The sequence below is a fragment of the Schistocerca cancellata genome, chromosome 10 (genome assembly GCF_023864275.1).
Source record: "Schistocerca cancellata isolate TAMUIC-IGC-003103 chromosome 10, iqSchCanc2.1, whole genome shotgun sequence".
Classification (NCBI taxonomy): Eukaryota; Metazoa; Arthropoda; class Insecta; order Orthoptera; family Acrididae; genus Schistocerca; species Schistocerca cancellata.
Genome location: NC_064635.1, coordinates 31,829,728 through 31,853,611, shown reverse-complemented (window position 1 = coordinate 31,853,611; position 23,884 = coordinate 31,829,728). Strand labels below are relative to the sequence as shown.

General features: G+C 40.3%; 1 protein-coding gene across 1 annotated transcript in view; it reads left to right on the top strand.

Annotated features, from left to right (window-relative positions):
• Nucleotides 1–23,884, top strand: part of LOC126106427 (uncharacterized) — a 42,036-nt gene that overhangs the window by 5,608 nt on the left and 12,544 nt on the right. The window contains exon 2 of the mRNA XM_049912702.1: nucleotides 13,905–14,986. Within this exon, the coding sequence (XP_049768659.1) occupies nucleotides 13,977–14,986 (1,010 nt within the window). The 5' untranslated portion in view covers nucleotides 13,905–13,976. The remainder of the gene's footprint in view (nucleotides 1–13,904; nucleotides 14,987–23,884) is intronic.

Genomic DNA, 23,884 nt, shown 5'->3' with positions numbered 1-23,884 from the left:
AGCGCTTCTGGTGAAGAGGGTGCAAACTTTTGAAACAAAATATATATGATTTGGCCCCAGTGGAATACTCATCTGCTACATAAACTGATTATACTCCAAATAGTATTGATTTCACATCATCCAGAATTAATAAAAACAGTCATAATTCTAAAGGTATTTTTACCATATGTTACACATATTGTACAGTGATAATTATCATGTTAGATAAAATGACAATTGTGGCCAAAGTATTATACACTTTTTCGTAGTTTTGCAATGTTGGAAAATGAGATGGTACTGACTAAACACTGGTAATTAAAAACACTGCTGTTTTACAGTTACTAAAAATGTAATGATGGATGCAAACTATCGTGAGAAATCCTACAAACAATATTTCAAGACTTAGCTTTTAAAAATACATCTAGTAATATACTAAAACTCCTCATGTATTGCTTCTGTAGCGATAGTGAGGAGGAGATTAGATTAATTGCAGTTCTTACAGAGGCATTTAAACAGTCATTATATCCATGTTTCATAAGTGAACGGAACAGCACATACAGAGGCATGTAAAAAGTCATCTTACCTGCAGTCCCCATGTGAATGTAACAGAAAGAAGCCCTAAAAGTGGTGCAGTGGGTGGTACCCTCTGCACACATCACAATAGTGAGGAGGAGATTAGATTAATTACAGTTCTTACAGAGGCATTTAAACAGTCATTATATCCATGTTTCATAAGTGAACGGAACAGCACATACAGAGGCATGTAAAAAGTCATCTTATCTGCAGTCCCCATGTGAATGTAACAGAAAGAAGCCCTAAAAGTGGTGCAGTGGGTGGTACCCTCTGCACACATCACACTAGTTTGCGGAGTGTCCATGTAACTGTAGATTTACAATGCTGCGGTTACCTCACGGACTGGGAAGTAGCATGAAAGTAACACAGATGTGAATGTAACAAACCTGCCTATGGTGATAAACTGACCAGTAGCTTAGGGTGTGAGGTCTTGGTTATGTTGTAATGCAATAGATTGGTTGCAGTTTGATGAAGCCAACAAATGTGATACCATCAAACTGGCTGTAGTGAAAAACTGATCTGTAGCATAGCCCGAGGTATACCTCAGATTGGAAGGCATCAATGTGTTTGAGAGTTGGTGAAGTCGGTGAATGTGAGGGGGGGGGGGGGGGGGGGAATCATTTTGGTGTTTGACTGGTCTGTATCTTAGTCTGAGGGCTAGGCTAGGTTGGAATATGACATTTCAGATGTTGGGTGTGAAACATTCCACTATTTGAACCATGTTTGTAGTGATTGTCCGAAAACTCTGCATTTTATAAAATTTACTTTTGCTCTTAATGGGTTCTGAGCTATCACATACAGAAGTGATCCATTTTATTACATATGTATCATGGTATATTATTCATTTTGTCGCCTTCATTTTATAATGTCACTCATTAAAAGTATGCTGTATCTGGGCAGTGGTATGTTATTGATATACTGGGTGTTAGGACTATAGGCACAGATATTTTGATCATTGGTGCCTTAATGTGTACCCACTTCAATGTGTTAGCTGCTTTTTGTTTGCGACTAGAATTTCATTGTCATTTGACTCATTACAGCAGTAGACAAAGTCAAGAGCATAAAATTGACGCTGCTATATCAGTGTACTTCGATTTACATGAAATAGGTAAAAGTAGAAACCGTATGTTAAACATGAGTACTTCAATCTTCAAAAAATTTGCTAATAGTGTAATAATGGTTATTAACTAGCAGATTATGCAATGTAGTTTTAAAAATATTTACAGGCAATTCTTTAAAGTCTGTGCGTAACATTCTTAGCCCATTAACCATTCTTAGTCAAAGGACCAGGTAGGAGCTCTGTGATTTAGGTAATCAATGATATGGCACATCAATACATGTTCTATTATTATCATTATCATCATCATCTTCCTGTCTCAGACGTTAGTCTGGTTAAAAATGGAAAGTGACGCGGATCTTGATCCTTTTAACTGTACGGTATATGTTACATTGCATTTAGGAACTTTCGGGTAATTTAACATGTATCAATAATTACAGATTTCTGTAGTTGTATTTATAAGTTTGGATGTAGCTGTATTGCATTGATGTACTGGTGGATATTGTGTGGTATGACTCCTGTAGTTGATAGTATAATCGGTATAATATCAACTTTATCCTGATGCCACATGTCTTTGACTTCCTCAGCCAGTTGGATGTATTTTTCAATTTTTTCTTCTGTTTTCTTCTGTATATTTGTTGTATTGGGTATGGATATTTCGATTAGTTGTGTTAATTTCTTCTTTTTATTGGTGAGTATGATGTCAGGTTTGTTATGTGGTGGTGTTTTATCTGTTATAATGGTTCTGTTCCAGTATAATTTGTATTCATCATTCTCCAGCACATTTTGTGGTGCATACTTGTATGTGGGAACGTGTTGTTTTATTAGTTTATGTTGTATGGCAAGTTGTTGATGTATTATTTTTGCTACATTGTCATGTCTTCTGGGGTATTCTGTATTTGCTAGTATTGTACATCTGCTTGTGATGTGATCTACTGTTTCTATTTGTTGTTTGCAAAGTCTGCATTTATCTGTTGTGGTATTGGGATCTTTAATAATATGCTTGCTGTGATATCTGGTGTTTGTTTGATCCTGTATTGCAATCATGAATCCTTCCGTCTCACTGTATATATTGCCTTTTCTTAGCCATGTGTTGGATGCGTCCTGATCGATGTGTGGCTGTGTTAGATGATACAGGTGCTTGCCATGTAGTGTTTTCTTTTTCCAATTTACTTTCTTTGTATCTGTTTGATGTTATGTGATCTCAAGGGTTGTAGAAGTGCTTATGAAATTGCAATGGTGTAGCCGATGTATTTATATGAGTGATTGCTTTGTGTATTTTGCTAGTTTCTGCTCGTTGTATAAAGAATTATCTTAAATTGTCTACCTGTTCATAATGTAGGTTTTTCATGTCGATAAATCCCCTTCCTCCTTCCTTTCTGCTTAATGTGAATCTTTCTGTTGCTGAATGTATGTGATGTATTCTATATTTGTGGCATTGTGATCGTGTAAGTGTATTCAGTGCTTCTAGGTCTGTGTTACTCCATTTCACTACACCAAATGAGTAGGTCAATATTGGTATAGCATAAGTATTTATAGCTTTTGTCTTGTTTCTTGCTGTCAATTCTGTTTTCAGTATTTTTGTTAGTCTTTGTCCATATATTTCTTTTAGTTCTTCTTTAATATTTGTATCATCTATTCCCATTTCTTGTCTGTATCCTAGATATTTATAGGCATCTGTTTTTTCCATCGCTTCTATGCTGTCGCTGTGGTTATCCAATATGTAATCTTCTTGTTTAGTGTGTTTTCCCTTGACTATGCTATTTTTTTTTACATTTGTCTGTTCCAAAAGCCATATTTATGTCATTGCTGAATACTTCTGTTATCTTTAGTAATTGGTTGAGTTGTTGATTTGTTGCTGCCAGTAGTTTTAGATCATGCATGTATAGCAAATGTGTTTTGTGTGGGTATGTTCCAGTAATATTATAGCCATAATTTGTATTATTTAGCATGTTGGATAGTGGGTTCAGAGCAATGCAGAACCAGAAAGGACTTAATGAGTCTCCTTGGTATATTCCACGCTTAATCTGTATTGGCTGTGATGTGATATTATTTGAATTTGTTTGTATATTAAGTGTGGTTTTCCAATTTTTCATTACTATGTTTAAGAACTGTATTAATTTAGGGTCTACTTTGTATATTTCCAATATCTGTAGTAACCATGAGTGGGGTACATTATCAAAAGCTTTTTGGTAATCAATGTATGCGTAGTGTAGTGACCTTTGTTTAGTTTTAGCTTGATATGTCACCTCTGTATCTATTATCAGTTGCTCTTTACATCCTTGTGCTCCTTTGCAGCAGCCTTTTTGTTCTTCATTTATAATTTTGTTCTGTGTTGTATGTGTCATTAATTTCTGTGTAATGACTGAAGTTAATATTTTGTGTATTGTTGGTAGGCATGTTATGGGGCAATATTTTGCTGGGTTTGCTGTGTCTGCTGGATCTTTAGGTTTCAGATAAGTTATTCCATGTGTAAGTGTATCAGGGAATGTGTATGGGTCTGCAGTGTAACTGTTAAATAATTTAGTTAGATGTGAATGTGTTGAGATGAACTTCTTTAGCCAGAAATTTGATATTTTATCATTCCCAGGGGCTTTCCAATTGTGCGTTGAATTAATTGCTCGGGTGACTTCATGTTGCAAAATTATCACTTCAGGCATTTGTGGTATCATCCTGTATGAGTCAGTTTCTGCTTGTATCCACCGTGCGTGTCTGTTATGTTGTACCGGTTTTGACCATATGTTGCTCCAGAAGTGTTCCATGTCTGTTATGTTTGGTGGACTGTCTATTTTAATGTGTGTGTTATCTATTGTCTGGTAAAATTTCTTTTGGTTTGTGTTGAATGTTTGGTTTTGTATCCTTTTATTTTCACTTTTTTTATATCTTCTAATTCGTTTGGCCAATGCTTGTAATTTCTGCTTCTTTTCATCTAATTGCTCTATCGCTTCTTGTTGTGAGATTTTACCTAACCTTTTTCGTTTTTTGTCTGATATTTCATTTCTTATAAATTGTGTTAGCTGTCCGATGTCTTTTCTCAGTTTTTCTATTCTGATCTGTAGCCTGTGTTGCCATGCTGGTTTTGTGGGTTTTATCTGTGTGTTGGTTGGTTCTGATCTCTGCCTAGTGTGGATATTTAGTGTAGTGAGTGCTCCTACATAAACCAGTAGTTGTAACTCTTCCATAGTTGTATTTTCATTTATTTTGTTGTGTATGATTGTGTTGATATTTGTTATTGTTGTTTCGACTTGTGGGTTATTTGGTGGTCTATGCAAGAATGGTCTAATGTTTGTATTTGTGTCTTTGTATTCTATATACGTCAACTGAAATTTTTCTTCTGTATCTAACATGCGTGTCACTTCATGTTCTATTTGTGCTTGTTCTGGTGGCTGTCTGAAGATTTCGTTTTCCTCTGATTGTTTAATTGATGTGTGTTGTTCTTTGTTTGCTCTGAGGTGTTTGAGTCCATTACTGTATTTTCTTCTTCTTCTTCTGATTGCACGTTATTTTGTTCCAGTATTTGTTGTACTTGTTGTTTGACGTTTTCTAATTCTGACTGGGATATCCTGTTATTTTTTATTATTACACGAATCTGATCAGCTAGTCGTTGTTCTGTTAAAAATTTTAATTCTGGGTATCTGGTAATAAATGTTGTGTATACTTGTGATCGGTATCCAGTTGTGTTGGTTCCTAAGTTTGTCGCTTGGTAATAACAGAACATGAGGTGCCAGTTAACTTCATCTGACCAACTCATCCTCTGTCTTTGTTTTCCTTCTGGAGTGGTTGCAGGAAGCATATCCTGCAAAACACCTCTATTTGGATTTAAATCATTTTCCGTGTGGCTAGCAGTGTCGTTACCATTGTGGACGGGCATAGGGTTCAAGCGTTGTCCCCGACCATGACAGCGCTTGACCGAGGCTTCATTAGTTCTGTCCTGAACCAACTAATCACACTAAAAGTGGGGTTAGCCCTATTAGTGGTTTGTTCTTTTCGCCACCTTTTACGACTGGCCTCCACGGGGTTTTTTATTATTATTATTATTATTATTTCTTTCTTTTCTCAGACGTTATGTCTGGTCAAAAATGGAAAGTGACGCATACCTTGATCAAGCGTGACTTCCTTTTAACTGTACGGTATATGTTATATTGCATTTAGGAACTTTCGGGTAATTTAACATGTATCAATAATTACGGATTTCTGTAGTTGTATATATAAGTTTGGATGTAGCTGTATTGCATTGATGTACTGGTGGATATTGTGTGGTATGACTCCTGTAGTTGATAGTATAATTGGTATAATGTCAACTTTATCCTGATGTTCTTGACCTCTTCAGCCAGTTGGATGTATTTTTAAATTTTTTCTCCTGTTTTCTTCTGTATATTTGTTGTATTGGGTATGGGTATTTCGATTAGTTGTGTTAATTTCTTCTTTTTATTGGTGAGTATGATGTCAGGTTTGTTATGTGGTGTTGTTTTATCTGTTATAATGGTTCTGTTCCAGTATAATTTGTATTCATCATTCTCCAGTACATTTTGTGGTGCATACTTGTATGTGGGAACGTGTTGTTTTATAAGTTTATGTTGTAAGGCAAGCTGTTGATGTATTATTTTTGCTACATTGTCATGTCTTCTGGGGTATTCTGTATTTGCTAGTATTGTACATCCGCTTGTGATGTGATCTACTGTTTCTATTTGTTGTTTGCAAAGTCTGCATTTATCTGTTGTGGTATTGGGATCTTTAATAATATGCTTGCTGTAATATCTGGTATTTATTGTTTGATCCTGTATTGCAATCATGAATCCTTCCGTCTCACTGTATATATTGCCTTTCCTTAGCCATGTGTTTGATGCGTCTTGATCGATGTGTGGCTGTGTTAGATGATACGGGTGCTTGCCATGTAGTGTTTTCTTTTTCCAATTTACTTTCTTCGTATCTGTTGATGTTATGTGATCTAAAGGGTTGTAGAAGTGGTTATGAAATTGCAGTGGTGTAGCCAATGTATTTGTATGAGTGATTGCTTTGTGTATTTTGCTAGTTTCTGCTCGTTCTAGAAAGAATTATTATTATTATTATTATTATTATTATCACCTCTCAATACAAAATTAGAAACAGTTTCTAATCTATAATAAAACATCATAAATGAATAAATTTACTTCTGTCAGATACTGCAGCTTAATAAATAGAAGTTTACAGTCTTCTGTTGTATCAAAATCATTCATTATTTTTAATTCTTTCTTTTGCAAAAATAAAATGTCATTTCTGTGACATCGGCTGTACCACAAAAAAATCCCATATGATATTATTCTTTCAAACCAAATAAAATACGCTGATCTTCCGTAGTTATTTGGAACATGTCTTTTTCAATTTCTGATTTAATAAATTACTCTTGAAAGTCTAACAGATACATATTTAATTTATTCTCAATAATAACACCTAAATTTTAACAGTTTCTAATTCGTGCTGGTTAGGAATCTCGTAGAAGCTAGAGTAGAGTGCCTGGGTTTTACTTTCATTTAGTAAGAAACCGTCCGCTCTGAACCGTAACTAAGATTGAGCAAGGGTGTTTTTGGTCAATGTTTCCAATATGCGTAGATATGAGCTGTTATTTAGAGATGTTGTGTCATTGGCATACAATATTGTGTTAAAATTTATAAATAGTGGCAGGATATTAATCATTAATATTAACTAAAAAGGCCCGAGCACTGATTTTTTTGGCACTCCAGATCTAACATGTATCAAATTTGACTTCTCACTACCATTGGACACAATTTTGTGATTCTTTAGGAAAGATTTAGACATATTTATATTGTTGCCATCAAAACCATAGTAAAATTCCTTATTCAACAAAGTATCGTGCTCTCTGCAATGAAAAGTTCCATTCAGGTCACAAAATGTAATTTGGGTGTAGCACCCAGTCTCGAACACATCTAGAACAAATTTTACTGGGAATAAATTGCATCAGTTGTGGATTGACCTTTCCTAAATCCAAATTGTTTATCACTTAATTATGTTTGATCTACCTAAGTAAATACTAACTTGATCATACATAATCATTTCAAAATTTTTAGAAAAACACTGCTGATGGGCATTGGGCCTGTAGCTAGCTGTACAATTCTTCTCTCCTTTTTTATATATGGGCACAACTCTTGAAACTTTCAGTATATCGGGATAAGTTACACACTCAATAACATCTTTCAATAAATTACATGACAAATCATACTAACCAACACTATCTGAAGGTTTGAAATTTTTCACTGTTTTCAGGATAGTATTTGGACACACTTCTGTGAAAGTGAAAGTGCTAGGGGGAGGCTTTACAATGCAGTTGTCCATGATACTAATTGCATTTTTTGGGGGGGAGGGGGGTTATTTATTTAACTACTAATTTCTTCAATGGATTGGATGCAAAATTGGTTAAATTCTTTTTTGGTTATAGCAATATCATCTATTTGTTTAAATGTGCAATAGATAGGCTTTTTTGCATTTGTTATTAAACTTTTCAATGTTAACTGTATTATGTTGCTTCATTGATGGCCTGCCTATACTTACACTAGCTGTAGTATATAATTCATTATACAGTTATCATATACTGATTTTGTACAGACCAGAATAGAATATAGCATAATAATACTTTTCAATTGCCCTAACTGTGGAGTATACCATTCCTTGGTTTTCCGTTTTTTGTAATCACTACTAATATTCCCTGTACTGTACATCTTTTCAGAGGGATGTTATTTTCTAATATATTTAAAAATTCTAAGAAATACTCTTTAAGAATAATACATACTGCATCATGATCTGAGAAAGTGAAACTAATTACATCAGTGGACATAAGTTTTTTTAGAATTTGTAGATATATTGTCAAGACTTTCAGAGCCCCTTGTAAGTTTACACAAAACATAGTATAGGTTAAATTGTCTAAGCAAATTTGTGAAATCTGTCACAGGTTTCATTTGTCCAGCAGGACATAAAACTTGGAATTGACATCCCTCCAATGATAATATTTTTCCATTTTGGTGTGCAGATGTGTGTTAAAAGGTCCTAAAGTTTCTCAATGAAGACATGAGGGTCACCACTGGGTTACCTGTTCACTACTAGTGCAACTCAATTACTAGACCCGATATTTCAAAATGCAGTTTATCACAGTGTTGAGATCTGTCCTACCACAGTTTGATGCAAGAGGTTGTTTGTACATATATTGCTACCCCACTGTTTCAATAATGTCGTTTATTACAGCAACTAAGTAATGTGAACCATTCAATACTTTGTACCGAAGATCATCCTCTTTACACCAATGTTCACATAAAAATAAAATATCCACCATGTTTTCATTTGAAAGTTCATTAACTATTAAGTTTTTATCCGCCATACCATGAATGTTGAGAAAGTCTATTCTAAACTTTACTTTTGGCATTGTTTTATTTGCATATTTACTTAGCTGACAATACTTAACGTTGGCTGTTGATATACTTTCCGGGATGTGAGGTCGTGGTCCAAGAACTTTTCTGCTCCTTTGCAGAGTCGGCGAGACTCAGCGGAGCAGCGCCTCTGAGGAAGTCCAGCGCAATTCTGGACGAAACGTAAGGAGCAGAAAAGTTCTTGGACCACGACCTCACATCCCGGAAAGTATATCAACAGCCATGTCACCCGGTCGTGAAAGCCTTCATTCTACAATACTTAATGTTAACATACAAAAGTTGGCCAGGTTGTGCCCTTACATTACTGGAACATCCAATGTGGTATGCCTATATGCCTATAAGTTTTGTCATCTCATTTGGAACATAATCCAGATGATCTTTCTACCTTCCCAAGTTTATCCCACTGTATCATCTAACACATGTTTACCTAATGTGTAGAAATGTTAGCCATGCTTGGTAATGTGTCTATGCTACAACTGAAATTATAATTAAATCGACACCCTAGCTGCAAACAGGCATTTTGAAAATGTGTGCCCCGACCGGGACTCAAACCCAGGGTCTCCTGCTTATATGGCAGACGCTCTATCCATCTAAGCTACTGAGGGCACAAAGGATAGTGCACCTGCAGGGACTTATTCCTTGCATGCTCCCCGTGAGACCCACATTTCCAACATGTCCACACCACTACATTCATAGATGACCTAATAGATGTTTGCCCATCACGCCCATTACTCGTGGCAGATTAATCTAACAAGTCCTGTACGAGTTGGGGGCACAGCATGTGCATTCGCATAAGTAGGCCAATGGCTCGTAGTCCAGTCGACGTTGTCAGAAACTTCTTTATATTTACAAATGTCGTAAATGTAGGTCTGCCTTTCTTCAACCTAATTAAGTAAGTCGTAGGTTCAGTATTGTTTTTTGTGTTCCTACATTTCTCTGGAACCACTGATCTTCCCCAGAGTTGGCATCTAACAGTTTTTCAATTCTTCAGTAAGTAATTGGTGTCAGTATTCTGCAACCAAGATCTGTTAAACTGATTGTTAGCATTTGCATCATTCAGCACCTGACTATATTGGAATTGGATTTATTACATTCTTCTTGAAGTCTGAGGTGTTTCACGTGTCTCGTATCTTGAACATCAGGTGGAATGGTTGCGTTATGACTGGCTCTTCCAACGATTTCAATAATTCTGAGGCAATGTAGTCCACTCCAGGAGGCAAAGTGGTCCACTCCTGGAGCCTTTTTTGCACTTATGTCTTCAATGCTCTGCAAAATTCTTCTTGCGTTATCATGTCTTCCATCTCTTCATCACTTACTTCGTCAGTTCTTGCTATAATTTTGTCCTCAAGTTTGTTCCCCTTATATAGCCCTTCTGTATATTCCTTCTGCTTTTCAGCTTTCCAATCTTTGCCCAGTACTGGCTTGCCATCTTGGCTCTTGATCTTGGTACAGCTGCTTCTCTTTTCTCGTAAGGGCTCTGTAATTTCCCTACAGGCAGCATCTATGTTTTCCCTAGTTATGCATTCTTCTACAGCCTTGCATTTGCCCTCAAGCCATTTCTACTTAGCCATTTTGCACTTTCAGATATTTTTAGTCATCTGTGTTCCCTTCTGATTTCAGCCATTTACAGTACCACCACAGCAAGGCCTTGTGGGCCGATGTTTCAAGGCCATATGAAGTCAATCATCCAGACAGCTCTCCCTGTAACTGCTTAAAAGGCTAGTGCCCCTATTCAGGACCTAAAGATTAGTCTAACCTCTCAATAGATAACCCTACAATGTGGTTGCATGTATGGTATGGCTATCTATATTGAGGAGGCACACAAGCTACCATGCCTCGGCAAGATCTGTAGTTCATGGGGGATATTTCCCTTGGTATACACTGATCAGCCAAAACATTATGACCACTGCCCACCTTGTTGTTGGATGCCACCTGGTGTCGTTACGGGCACGTGATGTGGCAACAAAAGTATGTCAGCAGTGCAGATACGGACGGGGGATCACACTAGCGAAGATATGGGCTGTAAATGGGGAAATCCATTGAGATAAGTGACTTTGACAAAGGGCTGATTATTATTAAGCAGAGCTTGTGAACAAATGTCTTGAAAATGGTGAGGCTGGTCATGTGTTCACATGCTGCTGTTGTGAGCATCTACAGGAAGAGGTAGGAGGGCAGTGAAAATGTCACTACGCACTAAATGGATCGACTCTTCACAGAACATGAGGTTATGGGGCTTGTCTGCTCTGTAACGTAGGATAGATGGTGATCTTCAGCAATTTTGCCAAAAGAGCACAATGCTGGTGCACGCACATTGCTTTCGGAGCATACTATTCATCGTAAATTGTTGAGCTTGCAACTCTGCAACAGACCATCCCTACATGTTCACTTGTTGACCCAACGACTTCATCGGTTAAGACTGCAGTGACCAAGGGACCTTCGGGATTCGACTGTCGAACAATGGAAATTTCAGCTCTTCTGGTGAATCACATTCTTGCTACACTGGGTCACAGGTTGTCTTCACAAACACCATTGTTGAGGTGAACAGTGGCTCAGAATGTGCAGTGCGTCACAGATGCAGGCTGGTGGGAGTAGTATTATGCTATGGGAGGCATTCTCCTGCACTAGCAGGGGAACTGTGGTAGTGATCAAAGATATGCTGACAGGTGCGAACCATCTGCATCCCTTCATCTTTGATGCCTTTTTTTTTTTTTTTTCAAGCAGTACTATTTTCCATGTCTCTAACTATTCTACAGTGATTTGAGGAGCATTACATTAAACTCGTGTTGACGTCTCGGTGACCAAATTGGCCTGATGTGAATCCTATGGAATCCATCTGGGTCACTATCAGTTGCCATCACTGTGTACACAAATCAGCAGCCTGTTGTTGTTGTTGTTGTTGTTGTTGTTGTGGTCTTCAGTCCTGAGACTGGTTTGATGCAGCTCTCCATGCTACTCTATGCTGTACAAGCCTCTTCATCTCCCAGTACCTACCGCAACCTACATCCTTCTGAATCTGCTTAGTGTATTCATCTCTTGGTCTCCCTCTAAGATTTTTACCCTCCATACTGCCCTCCAATACTAAATTGGTAATCCCTTGATGCCTCAGAACATGTCCTACCAACCGATCCCTTCTTCTGGTCAAGTTGTGCCACAAACTTCTCTTCTCCCCAATCCTATTCAATAGTTCCTCATTAGTTACGTGATCTACCCATCTAATCTTCAGCATTCTTCTGTAGCACCACATTTCAATAGCTTCTATTCTCTTCTTGTCCAAACTATTTACCGTCCATGTTTCACTTCCATACATGGCTACATTCCATACAAATACTTTCAGAAATGACTTCCTGACACTTAAATCTATACTCGATGTTAACAAATTTCTCTTCTTCAGAAACGCTTTCCTTGCCATTGCCAGTCTACATTTTATATCCTCTCTATCTAGACCATCATCAGTTATTTTGCTCCCCAAATAGCAAAACTCCTTTACTACTTTGTGTCTCATTTCCTAATCTAATTCCCTCAGCATCACCCGACGTAATTCGACTACATTCCATTATCCTCGTTTTGCTTTTGTTGATGTTCATCTTATACCCTCCTTTCAAGACACTATCCATTCCGTTCAACTGCTCTTCCAAGTCATTTGCTGTCTCTGATACAATTACAATGTAATCGCCGAACCTCAAAGTTTTTATTTCTTCTCCATGGATTTTAATAACTACTCCAAATTTTTCTTTTGTTTCCCTTACTGCTTGCTCAATATACAGATTGAATAACATCAGGGATAGGCTACAGCCCTGTCTCACTCCCTTCCCAACCACTGCTTCCCTTTCATGCCCCTCGATTCTTATAACTGCCATCTGGTTTCTGTACAAATTGTAAATAGCCTTTCGCTCCCTGTATTTTACCCCTGCCACCTTCAGAATTTGAAAGAGAGTATTCCAGTCAACATTGTCAAAAGCTTTCTCTAACTCTACAAATGCTAGAAACGTAGGTTTGTGCTTCCTTAATCTAGCTTCGAAGATGAGTCGTAGGGTCAGTATTGCCTCACGTGTTCCAACATTTCTACGGAATCCAAACTGATCTTCCTCGAGGTTGGCTTCTACTAATTTTTCCATTCTTCTGTAAAGAATTCACGTTAGTATTTTGCAGCTGTGACTTATTAAACTGATAGCCTGTTATTTACACGAATTACATGACCCATGTTTAAACATCAATTGCCACATACATCCACAAACCTAACAGCAGACTGTTGGATATGCAGAATTAGTGATGTATTATGTTCCAAAGACGGATAGACAAGCTATTAAGCAGGTGGTCATGATATTCTGGCTTATCGGTGTATTGGTGAATAAATACAAAAAAAATTAAAAATTGGTGTTGCCTTTTACTTTGAACAAAACCAGTATTGATCCCACATAATTTGAAGCCTATCCAGAAAGCAGAAGTCAGAAGGAAGGAAGATTGAGTTTAATGTCCTATCGATATCAAGGTCATTAGAGACAGAGCACAAGCCCGGATTGTGCGAAGGACGGGGAAGGAACTTCCAGAGAAACTATCCCGGCATTTGCCTAAACTGATTTAGAGAAATAACGGAAAACCTAAATCTGGATGTCTGGATGCAGTTTTGAACCGTCATCGTCCAGAATGTGAGTCCAGCATGCAAACTACTGCGCCACCTCACTCGGTCAGATGTCAGAAGTGAAAAGATTGTAGATTTAAGATTCTTAAAATAGTGAGGAGAGTTTTTTTATTTATTTTTTTTTCATACTATAAAGTTTTTGTAGAAACGTAAACGAATTCTAGTAAGAGGCTTATTATATGTGTATGTATGAAATTCATAATTCCCTTTGTATTAATTTATCTGTTTCCTTTTTCAACAGGGCTTAAAGTGCTAGTAGGCGGGTTTTGTCAACATTCTCAGTTCACCAGTGTACACTGTTGCAGAAACTACCATGTACAGTCTGCCTGTATCTCGTGTTAGTAGACCTGACACAGTGCAACTATCAGGAACCACAACACTGAAAAAATTGACAGCCATCTACCACTGGACAGTCTCTGGTTTTGATATTTGTCCTGAGGATGCTGTAAATATTGGGTCTCCTGTGTTCTCTCACCCAAATTTGAGTAAATGGTGCATGGAACTTGAAAATGACAACGGCAGACTGATGATGTGCTTCCGTCTTGTGGCTAGTGATGATTCTCTGCCTGTGACGGCAACCCTTGAAGCTTTAGTGTCGTATCGGGATGGTACAAAACACAGTGTGTATTCACTTGAAGACCACAATCTTAAAGTAAACGAGAGATCTTCTCTGCAGTGTCTGACGGACAACATTAACACTGAAGAACTGGGTGACAACTGGAGTTTTGAATGTGAAGTTTGCATTGTGGAAGTGGTTGCAGAGGACACAACTGAGGAAGAGCTCGAGTCAGACGTGGCCAAGGATCTGGAGCAGTTGATGGACTCGAAATTCTTATCAGATATCACATTGAGTGCTGGAGGGGTCCGGCTGGATGCACACAGGGCGATACTGTGTGCACGTAGCCCTGTTTTCAGAGCCATGCTGAGTCACGACACGAAGGAGGCTCTGGAAGGCCTCGTGGAGATCTCTGACACTGAACAGCAAGTCGTGTCAGAGATGTTGCGCTACATGTACACAGACAAAGTATGTGTACAGAGTGATTTGACAGAGCAGCTCTTGGTGGTTTTCGATAAGTACGGGCTCCAGGATGCCAAGGTGAGGTGTGAGATGAAGCTGGCGAGACAAGTTACAGTAGACAGTGCTGCTGATATTGCTGCCCTTGCCATTGCTCACACCTGCAGCTTCCTGCAAAAGGTGTGTGTGGCTTTCATTAAGCAGAATCTTGAGCAGGTGGTTGGCAGCAGAGGCTGGGCAAACATCATTGACAGGTATCCTGAGGCTGTGAAGACCATCTGTGAATCGATCACCGAAGGATCAGAGAGGTAAAGATATCTTTACATACAACAAACTTTCCATGACATTTGGAATGTTAATTAGGTGTTTAAATTTTTAGTAACATTATACACTGAGGTGACAACTTGAGATAGATGGCAGTAGTATTGCATACACAATGTACAAAACTGCAGTGCATTGGTGGAGCTGTCGTTTATATTCGGGCGATTCATGTGCAGAGGTTAATGACATGATTATGGCCACATGATGGTAATAAGACTTTGAATGCAGAATGGTGGTTGAAGCTAGACACGTGGAACATTCCATTTTGAAAATTGTAGAATTCAATATTCGAAGATTCACAGTGTCAAGAATGTGCCGAGAACACCAGATTACAGGTACATAGTGTCAGAGAACAGCAAAGCTTTCATAGTTGTCAGTGCTAACCGACAAGCACCACTATGTGAAATAACCACAGCAATCAATGTGCAACGTAATACAAGCATATCCGTTACGATATTGCACCAAAATTTGCTGTTAATGGGCTATGACTGCAGACGAGCAACATGAAAGTCATTGCTTACAACACATCACCTGCTGTGCCTCTCCTGGTCTTGCGACCCTATCAATTGGACCCTAAGTAAATAGAAAACTGTGGGCTGGTGGGTTGAGTGATGGTAGGGTTAGTGTGTGGTGCAAACCCCACAAAGCCATGGACCCGAGTGTCAACAAAGCACTGTGCAAACTGGCGGTGGCTCGATATTTGTGTGGACTGTGTTTGCATTGAATGGATTGAGTCCTCTGATCCAACTGAACCAATCATTGCCTGAAAATGGTTAAATTTGGCGACGTGAGACCATTTGCAGCCATTCGTGGACTTAATGTTCCCCAGCTGTGATGGAATTTTTATGGCTGACAGTGTGTCATGTCTCTGGACCACAATTGGTTTGAAGGCCATTCTGGACAGTTAGAAGCTATGATTTGCCGACCCGGGTCACCCGACATGAATCCCATCAAACATTTAAGGGACTTAATCGAGAGGTCACTCTGTGCACAACATCCTGCACCAGCAACGCATTCACAACTTGTAGACAGCTATAGAGGCAGTGTGGCTCAATATTTATAGCAGGTGACGACCAACACTGTTAGAATGTGATCAGACTAGCTTTTTGGAGAAAATAGGCAAGTTTGCCATGATAGAAATTCAGAATGTAATAAAACCAGAAAGTGAAGGGAAAGCTGCTCACAAAATGCGATCATTTCATACGCTAATGGTGTAAAGCTCTTTCAGGATAGTAACTGTTCTTAGGGCTACGATAGACTACCCTCCCATTGGCTGCCTCCAACTTGATAGGAGATGCATTGACAATACCTTCTCTGTAACATGAACAACAACAGCACATGGATGACAATTCGTAAAGTTTAGCCCATCTGCCTCTCCCCTCTGCAAGTTACCTCACCCTCTCTCCCCCCCATCACCCCTGCCTTCCCATATTTCCTCTCTCTTCCCCCCTCTCCCACTCTGACGCCCCCCCTCTCCCACTCTGACGCCCCCCCTCTCCCACTCTGACGCCCCCCCTCTCCCACTCTGACGCCCCCCCTCTCCCACTCTGACGCCCCCCCTCTCCCACTCTGACGCCCCCCCTCTCCCACTCTGACGCCCCCCCTCTCCCACTCTGACGCCCCCCTCTCCCACTCTGACGCCCCCCTCTCCCACTCTGACGCCCCCCCTCTCCCACTCTGACGCCCCCCCTCTCCCACTCTGACGCCCCCCCTCTCCCACTCTGACGCCCCCCCTCTCCCACTCTGACGCCCCCCCTCTCCCACTCTGACGCCCCCCCTCTCCCACTCTGACGCCCCCCCCTCTCCCACTCTGACGCCCCCCCCTCTCCCACTCTGACGCCCCCCCCCCTCTCCCACTCTGACGCCCCCCCTCTCTCCCACTCTGACGCCCCCCCTCTCCCACTCTGACGCCCCCTCCCCTCCTCCTCTCAATCCTCTCCCCCACTCTGTCATTGCTTCCCCCATTCCACTCTCCTCTCACTCCTCTCCACATTCGACTCGACTCTTGACATTTGTGGATACTTCTAGAATGTACTCGAACCGAATATAGAAATTGTACAGTCCAGGTGAGTTTTGAACTCACGACTCTCCATGCAACAGTTTCGTATCATAACAGCTACACCACTGTGATACTCAGCTTCTTCTGTGACAATATTTTGTACATTTAGTTCTTATTTTTAACTTTTAATGGTCATAAAGCTTACATTCTCTCTCCGCAGTGAAAACTTTACTTTTATACTTAAGGCGACAACCTTTTAGTGATGTTGATTTAATTACTATCACTCAGTTTAATTACCACTGTGTTATTGTTTCTTAGTCTCTCAAATAAACCAGAATATTATATCCCATATAGATGTGCTGCATTTCTGACAGACATGACATCTATTATTCCTTTCATAGCTTTAACAGTCTTTTTTTTCCCAGTAATCAGAGAATCGTGTGATGGAGTGTGAACATAGGAGGATATTAGCGCAGACTTCAAAATACTGTGACCGTGTCATCAGAAAATCAATTAAAATTCACACCAGGGACAGTATTATCAACAGGAGCTGTGGCTATAGAGTCATCAAGGCTCGGGAACCAGCACTGGGTCTAAGTAAACACAATGACCTTTTGGCCAGGTCTCACAGAGCAACTGTGACAACACTATCACAGGTGCTGATTCAGTCACCTCCATGGCTGCTGACAAGTGTCCTCAGTTGCAGACCTCAGAGGAAACAACTCGCTGGTGGAGGGCATATAAGTCAGTCGTGTACCCTCAGGAGCTTGCTTTGCCAGTGCATCTGATGGTGGCAACATGTCTGATCACTGAAATAATAAGTCTATCGGACACTGTGGACAGGCATCACATCTCTGTTATATGTTAACCTAATAAGTAGGACATTTGCTTACTTTGCATATTTTATGTTCAAATTCTCTAACAGAATTCTCTTCCAGAGTGCGTACGTAAAGCAAATAAAGTGGACTAAACTAGTTGTTGAAAACCCCTTGCAGAAATATTGAGCCACACTGCCTCTATAGCCATCCATAACTGCAAAGGTGTTGCTGGTACAGGATTTTGAGCGCAAAGTGACTTCTCGATTATGTCCCATGGGATTTATCTGGGTGAACAAATAATTTGCCCAAACTGTCCAGGGTGTTCCTCAAACAAGTTGCGAACAATCGTGGCCTGGTGATATGGTGCATTGTCATCCATAAAAACTCCATAATTTTTTGTGAACATGAACATGAAGTCCATGAATGGCTGCAAATGGTCTCAAAGTAGCCAAACATAATCAGAACACAATCCATTCCATGTAAACACAACCTACATCGTTATGGAGCCACCGACAGCTTGCAAAGTTCTTGTTGACAACTTGGGTCCGTGGCTTTGTCGTACCTGTGCCACATTCAAACCCTACCATTAGGTCTTACCAACTGAAATCGGGACCCATCTGAGCAGGCCTCAGTTTTCCAGTCTTGGGTAGAACTGATATGGTCATGAGACCAGAAGAGGCATAGCAGGTGATGGGCTGTTAGCAAAGGCACTCGCAATGGTCGTCTGCTACTACAGTCCATTAATGCCAGATTTCACCACCCTGTCTTAATGTATACATTCATCGTATATCCGACATTGATTTCTGCGATTATTTCGTGCGGTGTTGCTTGACTGAAAACTGTGCAAACTCTACTGCTCTCAGTTCTTAAGTGAAGGCCGTCAGCTACTGTGTTGTCCGTGTTGAGAGGTAATGCCTGAATTTCTGTATTCTTGGCACACTCTTGTCACTGCTGATCTCAGAATATTAAGTTCCCTAACAGTTACTGAAATGGAATATCCCATGCGTCTAACCCCATCTACCATTCCACATTTGAAGTCTGTTAATTCATGTGGTAGTCAACATCCCATCAGAAACCTTTTTGCATGAATCACCTGAGTATAAAAGACAGCTTCACCAATGCACCGCCCTTTTATACATTGCATGTGTGATACCACCAACATCTGTTTATGTACATATTGGTATCCCCTGAATTGTTACCTCAGTGTATTTCCCAATACATTTACTACTTAATGGTGTTTACTGCTGATAATGACTACTAGACACAAAAATAACTTCCACTTCACTTCCTTGCATAAGATCCAGAATGGATTACATATGCAGGTGTAGAGATACTGAACATTGTGGTGTAACATTGTCAGATTCTATGCTGGTTTCATGTAGCTCTCCACAATATTTGATAGTCTATCCTATTATTGCAACCACCCACTTAAGCCACTTTACTGTAGCCAAGCCTTTTCTGTCTCTACAATTTTTACTCCCCCATACTCCACTCAGTGAACAAATTTGATATCCCTTGATGCCTCAAGGTGTGCCATATAAACTGATCCCTTCCAGAATGAGATTTTCACTCTGCAGTGGAGTGTGCACTGATATGAAACTTCCTGGCAGATTAAAACTGTGGGCTGGACCGAGACTCGAACTCGGGACCTTTGCCTTTCGCGGGCAAATGCTCTACCAACTGAGCTACCCAAGCATGACTCACGCCCCATCCTCACAGTTTCATATCGGTGCACACTCCACTGCAGAGTGAAAATCTCATTCTGGAAACATCCCCCAGGCTGTGGCTAAGCCGTGTCTCCGCGATATCCTTTCTTTCAGGAGTGCTAGTTCTGCAAGGTTCGCAGGAGAGCTTCTGTAAAGTTTGGAAGGTAGAAGACGAGGTACTGGCAGAAGTAAAGCTGTGAGGATGAGGATGGGGCGTGAGTCGTACTTGGGTAGCTCAGTTGGTAGAGCACTTGCCCACAAAAGGCAAAGGTCCTGAGTTAGAGCCTCGGTCCGGCCCACAGTTTTAATCTGCCAGGAAGTTTCAAACTGATCCCTTCTTTTGGTAAAGTTGTACCATAAACTTACTTTCTCCCAAGTGTGATTTATTACCTCCTCACTAGTCATCCGATGTAGGGGTCGAGTTGGGACTCCTATGGCGATAAGTGAAATAGGCTGCTGGTAGATCAAGATGAAGTACAGTTCTCTGGGGTGTGTTCCACAATGGATGTGGGGACAGGAGTTGAATGGTGTCTACCAGAAAAACATCCCTGGTTAAGAAAGTCTTTTATTTATAATAGTTAGAGAAGAACTGAAGCTAGAGAGCTATTCATTAGCCACCGTAGTTGGCGTGTGTCAGGGTCAACAGGTGCCCGCCAGGAGAGTGGCATGTGGTGACTGGTTGGTCTCATCAAGCTGCAATTAGCATAGCAGAACACTGCTGGCACAAAACTACAGTTGCTATTGGTGACTGACAACAGAAGACAGTCCTGGCTGCTGGTTCGCTTACATAGCGGTGGCTTAGAGCACATCCGAGCAGTGAGGTCACACTATGGACACCGCCAGGGCTGACGACGGTGGTATGCGTGGAAGTGACAGTGAGGCCAGTATGGGGTGATGGACAGCAACAGTTCTGCCGGGTAGCTAAATGGCCCAGGCACGAATCCACAGCTCACCGGGGAAGTGGCTTTCAGCAGATGCTAGACGCTCAATGGGTGTGATGGTGCAAAGCACAAAGTTGACTGCATGCAGACTTTTCTCAGACACAGGCTTACAGCTACTGGCATCAGAGTCTGTTTGCTACAACTGGCTGCAGAATTGGGACTGTGAGCGGTCTTCTGTGCCTAGTTTTTGGCTTGCGTTAATTGCATTATTGGGCAATGGATATACTGTGTACAACACAATGGATATACTGTGTACAACTGGACACTACTGAGACAGTGTCTAAGTTAGGTGGTGTATATTGATGGAAAAAAAGTAACAACGTCAAAAAAGAGTTCTGTGACATAAATGAAAGTCGGTATAGTTTTTCTGCATCTGAAAGAATGTTGGTCCACATATCACTGTTGTAACCCAACGTGCTCTAGTATTGCGTTGCCTCGGTCTGTTCAATCAGCCGATTTGTCTCCAATCGATTACATATAGCATATCATCGGATGACAACTCGAGCATCATCCACAAACTGCATTACTTACTTACTACTTAATCCTCAGCTCTACAGTCCTTGAAGGGCTTTGGCCTGCATCACAATATTCTATCTGATCCATGGCTTTCCGTCTCCATCCCCCGACACACAGCTTTTTCGTGTCTCCTTCAACTCCATCCACCCATCTCTTTCCAGTGTCCCCTCCGCCGTCTCCCTCCAGCCTTGCCATCTGTCTTTTTCCATTCTGACCACGTGCCCTGCCCACCGCAGTCTTCTTATTTTAATGGTACTGACAATGTCAGGTTCTTCAAAAAGGTGTAGTTCTGCATTCGTACGAATGCACCAACCTTCTTGATCATGTATTGGGCCATATATTTTATGTAGAAACTTTCTCTCCCAAATGCTAAGGATCCTTTCCCCATTTACAGTCATGGTCCACGTTGCAGCACCATACATAACAACTGGTCTTATAATTGTTTTTTGTAAATGAGGATTTTGGATTTTGGTGATAGGAGCAAACTCTTAAGCATGGGTAAAGTGGCAAAGTAGCATCTGTTACCTGCTGCTGTTGTGGCTTTCACCTCACTGTCAATGTCATTTGTCTCTGTGATAGTCTACCCAAGGTACATGACGTCACTCACCCTTTCAAACTCCCCGTCGGCTATCGTGAGATTTGGTAGTTTTTGTTGGTTGGTCATTGCCATATACTTGGTCTTTTTGACATTAACTGTCAGACCAAGTTCTCTTGCACCTTTCTCCAGTTGTCGATAGGCTTCGCCTAGCACAGCAGTGTTTCGTGCGAGTAATGCCACATCGTCAGCGTAGGCTAGGTATTGTAGTGAACAATTTAAGAGTTTCCTTCCTATCTGGCTTACAGCTTTTTCTAGGCAAAGGTTGAATAGCAATGAGGAGATGTTGTCACCCTGTCTAACTCCCTTCTTCACTTCCACTTCTCTGGAGATTTCGCCCTGTATTTTTGCTTTACAGTTCGATTCACTGAGGGTCATCGTACAAAGTTTAATGAGCTTCTTGGGTACTCCAGCCTCTTCCATTACATTCCACAGTGCCACTCTTGAGATGCTATCGTAGGCTTGTTTAAAGTCGATATAAAGCTGGTGAATGTTAATTTGATGTTCGTAACATTTTGCAAGTAGTATGCGCAATGTGAATATCTGGTCAGTTGTTGTACCTACTTCTCATGAAGCCACTCTGATAGTCTCCAACTCTCTCTTCCACATATGGAGTAAGCCTGTTGGTTAGAATCTTGGAGAAAACATTGTACATAGTATTTAGTAGGGAGATTCCTCAATAGTTCTGGCAGTTTATCTCCTTTTTTATGTATGTGGCACATTATAGCTGTTTTCCACTCCCTTGGCATGCTCTCCTCTTGTCAGATATCCAGTATTATTTTAGGAATTGTTTTCCACAGCGTTTTCCCACCATATTTGAGAAGTTCGGCCTGGATCTGATCTTCTCCAGGCGCCTTATTGTTTTTTAAGGTCTTAATGGCTTGATTCACTTCCCCCAGTGTAGGTTCTGGTGTTAAAACCTCTGGTCCATAGTAAGTTAGTTCCATCAGTTCCTCTCACTCTAACCCTTCTACTTCTGGGTTCAGTAACTCTTCGAAGTATTCTGCCCACCTGTCAAGTATTTTATTACTCTCCCTTGTCAAATCCCCTTCTTTGTGCCTACATATATTTGTTCTGGCTTGGAGCCCGGTCTTTCCTTCTTTAATCTTTTGGTACATTTCACGATTTTGCTTCTCTTCTCCTAGCTGTTCAATTTATTCCAGTTTTTTCTTTTCTAGAGCTATTTTCTTCTGTCGGCAGACCCTCTTTGCTATATGGCACTTTTCATTATATTCATTCAGATTTGCTTGAGTTATTCTCTGCAATAATTTCATTCGTGCTATAATACGTTCCTCAATTCTTCTCATACATTCTTCATAAAACCAATCTTCCTTCCTTTGAGCCCGTTCATGTCCTAAAACCTCTTCAGCTGCCTCGAGGATTTCAGTCTTACATCATTTCCACAGTACTTCTATATGTTCATTTAGTGTGTCGGTATCATTCTTAATCCCCTCTTCTATTTTTGTCTGATTTGCTTTCCGTATTTCTTCTAAGTTCAATTTCTTAATGTCAAAACTTTTTTGTTTGTGGCTTTTTTATTTACTCAGTAGTGAGATTCTTTGTCTATATTTAATTCTCACTAGATGGTGGTCTGAATTGCAGTCAGTTCCATATTGGCTCCTAGCATCCATTATGTCCTACCTGTCTCTCCGACCAATCAATATATGGTCTATCCGATTTCTGGTTTGTCCATCTGGTGAAATCCACAAGTATTTTTTTGTGTGGGAAACATGTACTGCCGACAGCATGTTCTTGCTTATAGCAAAAAGCCCTAAGTCCATTGTCATTTGATATTTCATGGAGGCTATGTCTTCCTATGGTTGGCTGAAAAGCCTCTTCTTTTCCTATTTTTGCATTCAGGTCGCCTATTAATATCTTGACATCATGTTTGGGAGCCTGATCATACAGTTGTTCTACCTTGGTATAATACTCATCCTTTTGTTGTTCATCTGCCTCCTCTGTGGGTGCATGTACATTTATCATTGTAATGTTGAAAAATTTTCCCCTTAATCTTAATATGGACATACATTCATTGATTGGATGGAAGCACATCACTGCCTGTTTCAGTTCTTTAGCGACCACAAAACCTGTTTCAAAGGTATTCATCCTCCCGCCATTATAGAAGATAGTGAAATTTCCTGCGTCCATTAATGTCACTCCCATTCCACCTAATTTCCTGGAGAGCCACTATTTTTATACTGTGGTTGTTTACTTGCATTAGCAGCTGAGTAGAACTCCAGCTCCTATGTACATTTGTCGTCATCGAAATATCTGTCCGGCTTATTCCTTTGCTAGCATTCACAACAATTG